Source organism: Equus caballus, chromosome 1, assembly GCF_041296265.1.
Source record: "Equus caballus isolate H_3958 breed thoroughbred chromosome 1, TB-T2T, whole genome shotgun sequence".
Taxonomy (NCBI): Eukaryota; Metazoa; Chordata; class Mammalia; order Perissodactyla; family Equidae; genus Equus; species Equus caballus.
Window position 1 is genome coordinate 85630564 of NC_091684.1, and position 14349 is coordinate 85644912.

General features: G+C 34.7%; 1 protein-coding gene across 1 annotated transcript in view; it reads right to left on the reverse strand.

Moving 5' to 3' along the window:
* The window catches only part of RYR2 (ryanodine receptor 2), a 682530-nt gene that overhangs the window by 89058 nt on the left and 579123 nt on the right, over positions 1–14349 (reverse strand). Inside the window, exons 74-79 of the mRNA XM_070228795.1 lie at positions 11470–11604; positions 8192–8228; positions 7333–7444; positions 4680–4776; positions 2937–3040; positions 1322–1373 (exon numbers count right to left, since the gene is read on the reverse strand). Coding sequence (XP_070084896.1) covers positions 1322–1373; positions 2937–3040; positions 4680–4776; positions 7333–7444; positions 8192–8228; positions 11470–11604 — 537 coding nt within the window. The remainder of the gene's footprint in view (positions 1–1321; positions 1374–2936; positions 3041–4679; positions 4777–7332; positions 7445–8191; positions 8229–11469; positions 11605–14349) is intronic.

Here is a 14349-nt window from a genome sequence, read left to right on the forward strand (position 1 = left end):
AAGGGTATAATTTCATAATTTTCTTTCAAGGTATCTATTTTTATGTTTTTGTAAACATTCTGGGTAGATGTATTTCTTACTGTGGGTTATGGTTTGAAATAAAGTTGGAAAGCCATGACTTTTCCCTCGTGCTCTGTAACCTGTCTCTCCCTTGGCTCCCATTGACTTAAGGCCTCACTCCACAAATTATTCCCTTGCCCATTCTATTGAGTCCTTCCCATCAGGAGAAAGGCACGTTCAAATCTCTCTCTTCAAAAAAAATAAACAAATGGCAAACAGACAAAAACAATCCCCCTTCAACCTTGCAATTCCCTGTAGAGATTTAGGACCATATATCTTTCTCCTCCCTCTCAATCTTCTCAGTAAAGAAATGTTTATGTCACATCGCCTTATTTGTGAATCTCTACTTACTTCCCCACAACACAGCATTTGCACCACCAATGGCCCCTCTCCACAATCCTCTAGAACTATTCTCACCACGGTCACGTGATATACATGTAATACATCCTGGAGAACTTTTAATCCTTATCTTGTTCACCCCCTCACCAGAATACCAAACACTTATTCCTATACCTACTATATATGTTCACACTTAAGCTTCTCTCCTATTTTCTTTTTAAGGGTTCCTTTTCTTCTAACCATCTTTTAAACTTCCTTGTCCTTAGAAGCTCAGTCCTAGGCCTTCTTCTCTTCTCATGCTGCCTTCTCTGCTTGGGCAAGACCATCCACTCCTACGGCTTCAATTAGTTGCTGATGCTGATGAATCTCAAATCTGTATTAATAAGCCTTACCTGTGTTATTGAATGTCAGACATGAATGTCTGGACAGTCAATGGTCAAGTACTTCCTTAAACCACAGACTAAGTGGCCCTCACTACTATGCTCTGTTACCTGTTCCCAAAAGTCCTAATAGTTTCTCTACCATTAAACTTATCAGAGTTTTTTCTAATCATTTGTTTAAATTTCGTTTTCTCCATCAGTCGAGAAATTCCAAGAAGGCAAGCTGTGTTTGTTTCTTTCTTATTCACCATGTTATCTCCAATACCCTGATGCCCAGTGAGTATTTGTTGAATGAATGAACATCTGGAAAATCAGTGAGCTCCTCACAAATAAAATGTTAAAGGAGGCAACAATGATTACCTGTCAAGGAAGTTAGAACAGAGATTCACACAACAAGTGGAAAATTGAGATTAATGCCTCTTAGGTTTCTAAGATTTAACAATATTTTATTTTAATCCAGAAATACATAGATTCTTATCCTTTATCACATGAAAATGATTTCCCTTTATTAAAATAAACATTAAAATCAAGACTTTTTTTACCTTTGCCATAATATCTGCATAAGCCATATATAAAAAATCTTCCTCCAGTTTGCTATGAAAAACAAGACAAAAACAGCAGTTGTTAAGTAGAAGGCTAGTCATACGTAGAATTACCATCACTGTATAAAGTAACCTTTATTTTTCACCAAGTATGCCTTTTTAAAATGAAATAAACATAAAACTTAGGCAAAGTAATAATTCAAAAACATAGAATCAGAAAGCAAAGATCTCAGAGCTCCTAAATAGCTGTGCCACCTTACCTTTCAGAACAGGCCTGCAAGTCTCACAAAATAAATGCTCTATTGATTTACACATAAATATAATAACTTTAATTTTCTTGAAACTACAAAAGTTGAAATAAGCAAATTTAAATGAGGTAGGGGCTTTTGACAGCGGAACTGATATTTGACATTTGATGGAAAGATTCCCCAAATTATTATGCTACTATATAATTAAAAAATACTATGAGCATAATAATGACCATTATGAAATTAAGAAAGTTTAAATATGTTTATTGTCCTCTTTCAAGAAGTACGGAAACCATTAATTCAGGAAGAAAGGTTTCTATCAAAAAATACCTAATATTTGCAAAGTTATTTTAGCAGTTTTAAACTTCAGCCATCAGAAAAATTCACTTATGAGAAATACCTCATTACCTGACAATGCCAGACAGAGAGTTGCTCTATGCTTAGGGATGAGATGATTTGGTTAGTTAGGAAATAATAAGAGAGAGAGAAATAGTGAGAGAAGGATGGATCACAGTGGCTAAGAGAGAGAAATGTACATTATTATGGCATGCATAGAGGTCAAATGAACTCTTCAAGACTCTGAGAAGACTCATGCGGATATGGATTGATAATTAAATTTATCTTCCAGCTTCTGCACAGAATGAGAGTGAGGCCTGGGGCAAGGTAGGCTTTCTTTCACATGGCAGGGAAGCAGATAATGGTTTTATAACCTGTGAAATGTCTCATCTACAGAGCCAATCTATGCAGTGCCCACTGTAATGAGCAGGTAGATGCTGGGCACATTTTGATTTTCAGGCCTATGAGTGCATTTCTTATTTAACTCCATAGAGGTTTGCCCTTTGTAGCTTTGGTGAATTCATCTGAACAAGACTGTAGAAGCCAACAAAAATGGGGAATGCCCTTAAAATAGATCTTAAAAAAACATTTCATTGAGACAATGGCTTACCCATCTTCTAAAGGTTTCCTAAGACCCACTGCACAATGGAGACACAATCTAGCCGGAAAATTTTGGGTCACCATTGGTCTCCCAACACTTTTGGTACTGAAATTTGCTTTGGGCTCTTTTGCTTTATTAATAAAGGCTTCTTGTGATAAAGAGAAAAATCATTTTATAAAAAGATTCAGAACCAACTAAATCAGCTAATTATAAAATTGTTAAGAAAAACTAGAGCCCATACATAGATGTTAAAGCCTGAAATTGAATGAATGTTGGTCCATAGGTGTACGCCAGACTGGTCATATCTTTGAATAACTCTCTCTCCTAACCAGAACAAGATGAAATTGAACATCAATACATGACACATAGAATACTCAGACATGGGTTTCTTTATTCTTCCTATGACTCGTATGAACCCTCCCAACCATACCATTTCTCTGTTAAAGCTGTTCGACTAAACAGAAGGATCAGCTGATGCAGAGGATCAACTCTCTTAGTGCCTTCATCTTCTTCTGGAGGTTCTGCTCCAGGTTTCTATAAAAAAGTCAAATTTATAAAATTTCACTTCTAAATGAAACATTCACTCAAATCCAGGAGCAATATGAGGGCTAGGAACAACAAATAAAAGGAAAGCCTTTCTCTTCCTGCTGTGGGGGAGTGTGTGTGTGTGTGTGTATTGTATAAGCATTATATATGCACATATGTGTGTATGTGAGTGTGTTACATTGTCAATGCAAAACTATGTAGCTTTAAAAAAAAGATATTTAATAGTTGTATCAAAAAACACTATGGGAAAGAATGACTTACATCCTTTAAAAATTCTGAATGCCATTCTTATAAGCAGATTCATAACTACCCAAAAGTGTATTTGCTACATAGATTTCAACTTTAAGATGGGCTCAATTTATAAAGAATTGCAATAAAATGCTAAGTCATTCCAAGTATAAAAATTTAGTTCATATAGCAATGCAAACTGATTATCAAATGAAACATTTTATTTGCCTACACAAACAATGAGAGGTAAAAAATGCTAAATGAGTTAATGCTTGAATCACTTACATGTTACTTTTTTTCATTTTCAGTTACTTTTAAAACTTAAAAAAATAATTTCATACTATTGGATAGAACTTTTACAATGAAGAAAACTATTAAGCATGTTTATTGACTGTTAATTAATTAATCCTGACTTCTTGTTGAATGGTTTAATGAATTTTATATCTCTCTTGACTTACTCATCCATTCAGACTGATTTCTTCTCTATATAAATGAGGTTGTTCTCTGGATTCAAGGTTTAATGTTGTGGGTACTAGGTAAATTTCTATAAGATAGCCAATATTCTATGGGTTGTTTTGATGCTAAAGGCAAATTGAATTCATTTAAAATATATGGGGGTAATCAGTTAAGCTTTTGTAAATTAGAGTAGTTTTTCCATTATATTCCCTGATAATTTGAGTTAAAAAAATAGATTTTAGATAAGAGGTCTTTAACTTGGGAATCATGAAGCCTCTAACTAGCCTGCAAAATTCTGCAGGACTGTATGCTTGTAAATTTTCCCGAAGAGATGGCTTCTGTCAGATTTTTAAACAGATCACAACTTATAAAAGATTATGACAATGGCTCCCCAGAGCACCGCACTCTCAGGAAGACAAGCCTTCTTATCAGCACGGCTCAGCGGAAATTCTGCGTGCCACCTACTCTGTTTGCCATGACTTCCCGCTCTTGTGTCCAGTCTTTCATTCTCTGCTCTGAGTATCCTTAAAACCCAGTTACTTTTCACCGGCTTTTGTTAACCTTCAACTTATTTTTGGTGAATAATTTCTTTACAGTTCAGCTTTTATAGTTCTGTCCTGGATCTGAGGGGTTTAAAGGTGCTTTGAGGCAGAATTTACAGAATAACGGAGTCAAAATTTAGTTAATAATAAACTTGTACTATTCATCTTAAATTCTGAATTGCTTGATGTTGATGAGATCTCTTTGAAATAAAAAGAGCGAATTTCCCCCTACACATTGAATGCAGTATAAAAAGAGAATAGAATGCAGAATAAAAAGTTGCCCAAGACCAATAAACTGCAATGACATTTTCTCTTCAATGTTATATGGTAACTAGTCACAGCAATGTTATTCCAGCCAAACCCAAATCCTCTTTCAGCATATATCCCCATTAAAAACATACTGCTAAATCTTCTATCAGTTTGTCTTCAAAGTAATGTTCTTCTGTTTCAATCCAAGACTTTTCATATCCTTGAAGAAAGAGATTGACAGCTCGATGCCTAAAAGATAAGCACAATTTCAAACAAAGACTTTTTTTTTCTTTCATAAATTGAAAAGGTACTCAGTAGTGCTTTATCACTGGATTATCTGTGCACCAGAAGAATAAACTAAAAATAAACTTCCTACTCTTGATTGAAGAGGCAATACATTGTAGGAGATAGAACAAGGTTTCTCAGATCATACACTGACTTGGACTGAAATCCTGGCTCAGCCATTTCTAAGCTTTGTAACATTGGTCAAGTTATCCAACTTTGCCAATGCTCATTTTTCTCATTATAGAACTATCATAACCCCCATCTACACTTGAGTTTTGTGAGACTTAAAATGAGATAAAAAATGTAAAGCACATTGGATGGATGTTCATTAAATGCTATCTATTATGTGACATCAAGTGGGTCTGGATAAACAACAAAAGAAGTGTCAATAGAGGGATCATTCAGTGTTGGAGTTAACATTAGATATAGGGTCTGAGGATTATAAAACAAAATCTATTAAGTGAACTTGATGGGAGTATATATATTTAGACTAAATCCTGGAATACTGATGATAAGTGGAAATAGAAGAAGACCAGTGAAGACTAGAAGAATCAGTAAATGCATTCATGAAGTTGATGAGAGATGTGGATAAGATTCAAACATAAGAAAGGATAAAAAAGAAAAGTCATGACTTTATTTTAATAATAAGGGAATATCATAAGAAAATATCAGAAGTACTAAAATGAGATGGTGCCATTGCAGGATGGGAAGCTGAGCTTAACAATACCAAAGGCAGGCTGAGGAGTCATGAGACATATAGTTAGACAGGTTTATGAAGGACCTTGAAAACTGAGGAGAGGAAACAACAACGCAGCTGGAACTGCTAGAAATCACCATAAATTCTTGTACATGAGAGAGGCATGACAAAGCATGGGCTCGACCTTACTGGTATATCAGAATCACCTGTGTAGCTTTTAAACAATGCACATGCTAAGCCCTCACAGAAATTCTGATTCAGTAGGTTGAAACTTGGATATTTCTTAAATTAATTTGAGTGTATTTTCTAAAAAACCAGGTTTGAGAAGCACTGGAATAAGGGACACAATTTTGAAAATGTTATATCAGAGAGAGTGGAACAGTAGACTCTATGACATCATAGAAACTAACTCAGCATCTGCTGCTGTCAACCTAATATGAAGCAATAGACAGGTTAGTTGAAGAGGTGGCCATGAAGGGAAGGCTGGCAATGAAAATACTTCAAAGAAAAATTTGATGGAACTTGGAGAACGACTGTATAGGAATAACCAGTAAAGGAATAAGAATATAAATTCAGAATTAATGTTTTATTTGACTAAATGGTAACAACACAATTGAGTTGGAGAAATTAGAAGTAGCACATGGTTTGAGGAGGAAATTAATATATTTTAGACTCAGTAAGTGTGATGAGATGGCAAGGAATCCAACTATCTTAGAGAAAGGGAAACGTGTGAGGTTTTGTTTGTTTTGTTTTATTTGGGGGTGGATTTGTTTTGTTCTTTCACTCCTGCCTTATATTATTTATTCATTCAAACACTTAATGAAAGTCAGTGTTCTAGGTTCTCAGGATATAAAATTGGACAGACCTCTAAAGGATCTCAAAGTTTGAATCAGAGAGACAGTAGCCCCAGTACTCTAGTAAAGTGCTACAACTAGAGGTATGTAAATGTGTCCTAGAGACAAGCGAGAGGAAGCATTCCACTAGCAAGTAGTAGATGGGCAGGGCTTGGTCAGAGACGTTCCAAAGAAGAGATGTAGCTGAGCTGAGTCCTGTTTACCAGACATGGGAGTGATGCCACTTGCATAAAGCTCAGAGTGGGAAAGAGCACAGTTTCTTAGGGAAACCAAAAGAAGGCTGAAATGGTAACCTAGGCCACCAGGCCAGACTTGAATGTACCAGGTTACTTCTCTATTAACAAGTATTCCTGCTATATCTCTAAGAGAAGGTTGATGGGTCTGTCAAGTGTATTTACGTTATTTCCATAAGTTAGTCCAATATTAGTTTTATGTTATCCCCATAAGTTAGTTCCATATTAGTTCTCTTCCCTAAAGGCTAATAATCACAAAAATCAAAAACAAAGAACATTTATTTTGTCAGCTTCAGTTCTAAGCACTCTGTATACCTCAGCTCATTAAAGAGTCTGAACAACTCTATGAGGCAAACCTTACCATGATGCAAATGAGAAAACTATAGCAAAGTCAGGTAAGAAACTTCACCACTGTCAGACAGCCAAAAGCTGAGATGTCAGGATTCCAATCAAAGCAGTCTGACTCCAAAGAATGAGTTCTTAATCGCTCTATCCTATCTCACATTGGTGAGCAGATCTTTCTCGGTGTTTAAAAGTAATTTAACAATTACATTACAGAGCACAGTTCTCTGAGAATATCCAAAAAGAAAAAGTCAAGTACTACACAGAAGAGCCAATAAATCTCTTCTAACTTTTTCTGGACTATCGTACTCATGTTAAGGTAAATGCTAGACTCCTACTACTTATTAGGGAAAAAATAACTTTAATCTATTATGAACATTAAAAGAATTCTGACCTTGGCAGATTATATAAAGGAGCCATTCGGAAGCAGGCTACCACTGCCCTTTTCCTCTGCTTAGAGAGCAGCTTGTGCCATACAGCCTTTTTAGATCTCTGAGGATGTTCCACCTGAGTAAAATGACACAAAGAAATAAATATTTAAACCCAAACTACTCTCAAAAATACACTATTAAACAGTTGTACCTTTTCAGTACCTTTTTGGAATTCAGGAATTCCAAAAGTTTTAAAAATTATTATGGAAAAGCCCACATCCTAAAAGTTACCCAATGCTAAATTTGAAATAATTTCAAATGTTACACATTTTCCTTAGTAAAAATATGACACTTTCCCAGTAGTGTGAACTTTAGAAGCTATGTCATCTCTAAAATCAAAGAAATATAAAATCATTCTATATAACATCGTTTTGCATCCTTCTCAGAATTTGGTTCTTTATGGTTCCAAAACATATCTTCCACCTACACAAAAAATGACTGTATTCTTTCTGTATCCACTTTAAGTAATTTTATCATAAGAGTTATAGCAGTAAACATGAAGAAGCAGTTAATGAAAATTCTACTGTTCCTTAACATAACAGGTTGGAGAGAAGATGACAAGGCTTCATGACCACATTACTAGGATTGAGTAAAAGAGTTTAATTTTGCAAAAATGTTAAAATATATAACTATTTTGTTAGACAGGGACGGATGAGAATTCAAAAGTTGCAGTAAATGATGCAAGCAAGCTCTTTATTTAGCTAATGGTGTTTGGAACTCCAAGAGGAAAAAGAGATTAATTATAAGTATCAGAGAGAAAAAAATCCCAAGATGTAACTCTAAATTAATTAGTAATCTCTAGGCAATTGAACACTGTACTTCCCGGATTGTAATATCTCCGGCGCATACATGTAGATTTCTGAAAGAAATAAAAATGTTATGTTAGCTAAAAAAGTAAAACTAAGTTTATTATCCTTTGCAGTAAATGGTCAAAATATGAATGTATTAATGCCTGAAGAAAACATTAAAAATGTTTGGACTGCAGTGGTTTAGAAATTTTCACAAAATAACTTAGCTAATTGGAAAGCACTTCTCTCTGTGACCGTTTTCCCTGTGACCGTCTTCCCTCGATAAGGATCAATAAACACTTAATTGTCCACTTCAGTTTTCTTCTTGGTGATTGTGTTAAGTGAAATAAAACATTGTTGAGACTTAACATTGTACGTGAAAACAGAATCAAGGGTACTCTTATTTAACTAAACCAAACACATTTCAATCTAAAGTTCCATTTTGAGATCCAACACTGTAAATGGTAGCTTTTATGGGACTATGGCATTCTGATCAGCATGGGTGACAGTCTACAAACACGATAATGTACCAAAGCACTGGAGATACAGTAGTGAACATGGTAGAAAAAGTCTCTGCCATCGTGAAGCTTACCATTTGGCAGAGCATTTTATTAGAAAAGGAAAGATCTTAAATAGTGGGTTCTCCTATAAATCAAATAAATAGATATCGGTAAGATCTGTGATCCAAAGGTGAACACCAAGATGTATCTGTAACTGAATGCCTGGATGTGCTGATGTGTTAGCTTGGCTAGTGTTTGAGTGTTAGGAAATTCAAAAGAGACAGGTCATTCTCATGAGAAAATTACCAGATGTACAACACAAAACATAAATTTCCAAAGGTCGCTGATACTTGAGATAAATCAAATCAAGCATTTCTTGTGCACCCACTGTTTTTGCACTGAGTTTAGCAAGCAAAAATATTCTCTGCAAACTAGTCCAACACTCAATCTAAAGGTACATTAGAATAGACGTATTAAAGGCAGGAGTTGTACACACAGATATCTTCCGCTTTTTTCTATTCTTTGATAATTGATGATTTCTTTTTGCTCAAAAATCCTCATTTCATAATAAACCAGCCCTGTTATATCCTTAACATTCTGAAGAATATTTGGCCTGAACTAAAATCTAACCCCCTTACCCATTCCTAGATAATTCCTACTTCTCCTTTAAGATTTACACAGGGATAACCTACTTCACAACTAGATTAACTTTGGGCTCCTTTTATATTCTCTTCAGCACATTTTATCTTAGCACATCTACGCCACTACATATTAATCTATATATATATCCACATCCTCTGCTAGACCATGAGGTACTTGAGTAGAGGGACAGTATTCAATCCCCAGCATCTGCAGAGTATAATGCCACCATATGGTAGTTCGTCCAAGAAACGTTCATGGAATGAACAGCTGCTTAGTAAAATGAATCTCACTACTTTACAAATGACATCATCATGATGGTATATTTATGAATATATAATATATGTATATAATAAAACATAATCAGATTTCAATAAGCTCCATTTAATGTAGCTAAAATTCATTCACACCAATCCAGATATGTGTATGAAAATCAGGAAGAATAAAACTTATGGTAGAGTAATGCTGCCAGAAATGGTCCTTCAGCAACCATTTAATGAGCATTTAATAATCTTCTTAAATATGTATATAATTGTGAAAACACAACTTTACAACTTTACATAAATCACTTAAAATTTCATTACCTCAAATCTTGTCATTTGCTAATTGACGATAATTTGTATTTATTTAATATTTCATGAAAATATTTAGGGAAAATATTAAGTTCCCTAAATTGTATTATATTATATTATATTATTATATTATTGATATGTTACATAATATAAATATATGTTGATAGTCATATGGTTTAAGAGTATCTTAGTTTAATCTCATCAGGTGTAGTGATAAATTGCATGGCACTGGAGAAGTTATTAGAATTTGGGGGGCATTTGAGTCAGCAAGAAGGAGATTTAAAAAATACTACATTAGATGATATCTTTATGTTATTTACCGACCAGGGCAGGGATGGGAGATCATCAGAAAACATGAAACAGGAGTCAAAGAAAAATGTTTATTATTGCTATGCTAATATGTTCTGCAAAACATTTAGGTGACAAAGTTCCTGAGAAGACATAAGGCATTTTATTATTTTCTGTTCAGTATAAAATGACCAATATGCCATGTCAGGCAAGGACTGTCATAAAGACCCACTGACAGATCACACTGTTGGGTTCACACTGCTCTCTCTCTCTCTGGTGTTTTGTTGAATGGCCCTCCTGAGAAGTAGAGACTATTCTCTGTGTTACATATACTTTACCTAAGCCAGAAGATTCCTTATACAGAACTATAACCCAACGACTGATAATGTTTCAAACATTATTGGTTTTGGAATTCTTGAGCAAAGGTAATGAATAAAAAAGTCAAACATGCAGTGAGCTTTGTAGTTTAAAATAGGATACAACTGAAAAATTATATAAAAACACTATTCTCGGGCTGGTCTGGTGGGGCAGCAGTTAAGTTAGCACATTCTGCTTTGGCGGCCCGGGGTTGACCGGTTTGGATCCTGGGCGCTGACCTACGCACCGCTTATCAAGCCATGCTGTGACAGGTGTCCCACATATAAAATAGAGGAAGATGGGCATGGATGTTGGCTCAGGGCCAGTCTTTCTAAGCAAAAAGAGGAGGATTGGTGGCAGATGTTAGCTCAGGGCTAATCTTCCTCAAAAAAACCAAAACAACCTAAAAAACCCCACTATTCTCACATGGTTTTAATATCAATCAATTGCTCTTCTCTAAATGTAATTTATTGCTGATGTTGGAGAAAATTAGCTAAAAAAATCTCTAATAAAAGGAAAGATTAAGTGACAAAAAATTCAAATATGAAGACAGTGAAAGACAGTATCTCAAACATCTTGTTATGAACAGTAACAAAAACTGATACAAGCATAAAACATTTGAAATCAGGCATAACTCCCAAAATTTTTGTTAGAACGATTTAAAATTAAGAATATAACTCTAATTATCTGTATGCTTTTAGAAAAGTTTTGAAAAAGACAATAAAACAAAGGCCTTTTTCTCCCCAAATACATTATCTATATATTGTGGTAAAAATTTGAAGTTTGGAAATTGTGTTTATCAGATACTAATATCTCCTGAGTCATATATTCTTTATAACGAAAGTGCTGAACACAGATACTTTTGGGCCCATAGTTAACAAATTAACACACATCCTCTTTTTAAAATGTTTTTAGATGGTCAAGGCAAATCTAACTGAATCAACACAAAATCTAACCTGTTCAAGATGAAAAAGCACATTTGCTATATCCAATACTCTTTCTACTGTCTTCTCAGGATCTGAAGTATCTTCAGTCCTGTTTGGTAAGTCTTTGTAAAGGGCCATTTGCCATCTAATAGCAGGATCCTCCAACTGCAGAAAAAGAAAAAGTTCAAAAAATACAAGGTCACAATGTGAACAGGGGAAGACCTACCTTTGAAGAGTTAATGCACAATTATTGAGCATAGCACGGGTCAAAATAATACGCAGAGATCAAGACAGAGAAGGGCCTTATACTCAAGAAATTTATCATTAGCGGGGAAGATGGACATTAAACAAATATTTACAGTTATGATGAGGGCTACTAAAAAGAAATATAAGCTACCATGAGATTTAACCTAATCTGTTGGTGGTTGTGAAGATTTCCCTAAACAAGTGAAGTTTCAACTAGGATTTAAGGATGAGTGGGAGACAGGGAAAGGAAACAGGCAATCTTTCTCTTTCTCTTCTCCTTTCACAAACTCTGAAAGACATACGTATTTACTCTTATAGGCAATTATATAGGACCACATTTATCTACAAATATAGGGAGTACGACAGAGCTTAATCTCACTGAAACAAAAAAATCAATTAATATAAATCGACGGAGGGCTAAAAAATCATATTCTTATAATAAAAGAATCTACAAATTCTTTTTAATACTGTCAAATTTCCTGAAAGACAGAACTGAATTCTCTATGTTTTTAAAAAGCATTTTTATAATTCATAGAAACTGACAAATACGAGCATCTTTACAGAGATAGCACACTACTTCAAACAAATAATATAAAATGGCTATTCATTAAAAAACAGGGAAAGCAATCCCCTTATCTTTCTCCTCCCCTTTAAAATCTCCATTAAAAATGAGAGACGGGCTGTAATGAAGCAGAAGTAAATGGAGACCATCCACATCTTCACAACTCCTAGCCTGAGAAAGCACAGTTTGAAATGTCAAAAATAACTTTCTTCTAGAGGCAAACAGAAACAGAGCTTCATACACTGAATGACCTATAAACACCATTTGTCCTTTGATGAAACAAAGTGCTTCTTCTCTGTATACTTTTTTCATCTGAGGACTGTTTCTGGTACTTCTAGATTTTGATATGCAGTCTTACTTATATTTGGCAAAATAAGTACCATCTTTATTCTCTCTAATGTAAAACTACTTTCCATGTCCCCAGGATTACCATTTTTACAATTTCAAGACAATGCATTCAAGGAGGAGCTAGGAACAAAACACTTCACTTTTTACAAGTTTTATATCTCCATAATACGTGTTCCCAACTCCTAGCATAAAAAAGTATAAAATGTGGGCCAGCCCCGTGGTCTAGTGGTTAAGTCAGCCACGCTCCACTTTGGTGGCCCAGGTTTTGTTCCTGGGTGCGGACCTACACCATTCGTTGGTGGCCATGCTGTGGCAGTGACCCATATACAAAATGGAGGAAGACTGGCACAGATGTTAGCTCAGGGCAAATCTTCCTCAAGCAAAAAGAAGATTGGCAATAGATGTTAGCTCAGGGAGAATCTTTCTCAGCAAAAAAAAAAAAGGATAGAATGAAATGTCGAAAAGAATATGTATTCATTATCTCTTTATTTTCAGGTCTCATTCAATTGGAAGTGAAATATTGATTATAAAGGTATTTCCTTTTCTGCTCTCCTCTTTCTTCCCAACGCCCTAACATACAGTATAAATTGTCCAAAATATTCCTACAAGAAACCTCTAAAATATAATGGAAGAATTTCTTTTTGCTTATCCAAGACATAATCTTTTTTATTTGACCATTTCCTGAGAGTGGCATAAACACCTTCTTAGGAGGTACTGAACGTTTCCTGTCTTTACTCAGTAGTGGTTGTCCTAGACATGGTTCCCAAAGTGGGGTTTGGAATACCCTGGGGATCCGAGACGCTTTCAGGGGACACAGGTCTCCTCAAACACTCACGTATGTAGCATCAACTTTCATTTGAGGTTCAGCTGGAGGCTTTATGAATATTTTTTAAAAATGATCAAAACCTTTTTGCTATCTGAAAGAGATCATGCACTAATAGGAATTAATCTTCTACTCCAGAAAAGTTATTACTAAATGTATGATCGAGCACATATCAAAGTGCACAGGAAATTTGCTCTAAATAAATATTAGTGCCTTGCGAATACTGCAAAGGTATGTCTTGCCTTTAACATATTATATCCCAGAGTGTTAAAAGAAAAAGAATATGGTTTGGAAAGAAACATTTTAATACCCAGAAAGGCATACATTATACTGTAGTCATTACTTTTTGACATGTGGACATTTTCATATTAAAAAAATTCCTCAGAAGGGACACCAAAATAGAAGCGAATATGCTGAGTCAAAATAATAAATTGTTAGACTTCTCACATTATGTGACACATTCTGTAAACAAATGAATAATTATCCACTAGTATGTAAAAATTTCCAAGTAATAGCAAATGCTTACTGAACTACAAAAATTACTTCTAGCAATTCTTTCACCTACCATTAAAAAGTAGATGTTATCTTGGTTTCCATTCACGTTTTTCTTCTAAATGTACAATTGCCTTCCTAGGTAAATTCATTTATTCCCATTGCAGCAATTCTCAATATTTCCTATGTATTAATGACTCTTAAATACACAAATTTAATTACTTAGCACTAGAAGCAAAATTTCAAATTCTTATAGACACCTGTCTCTATGTCCCAAAGGTCCTCAAACTCAGCTATATGAAGGTAATTTCCAACCTCTGTTTCAAGCGGTGACATGTTTTTTTCAAAGTTTGACAATCTCTGATGATCTTTAAAAATACATCATTTATTATCTTGAGAGTATTTACTAAAAACGATTTGCAAGTAAAATAGTGGCTGA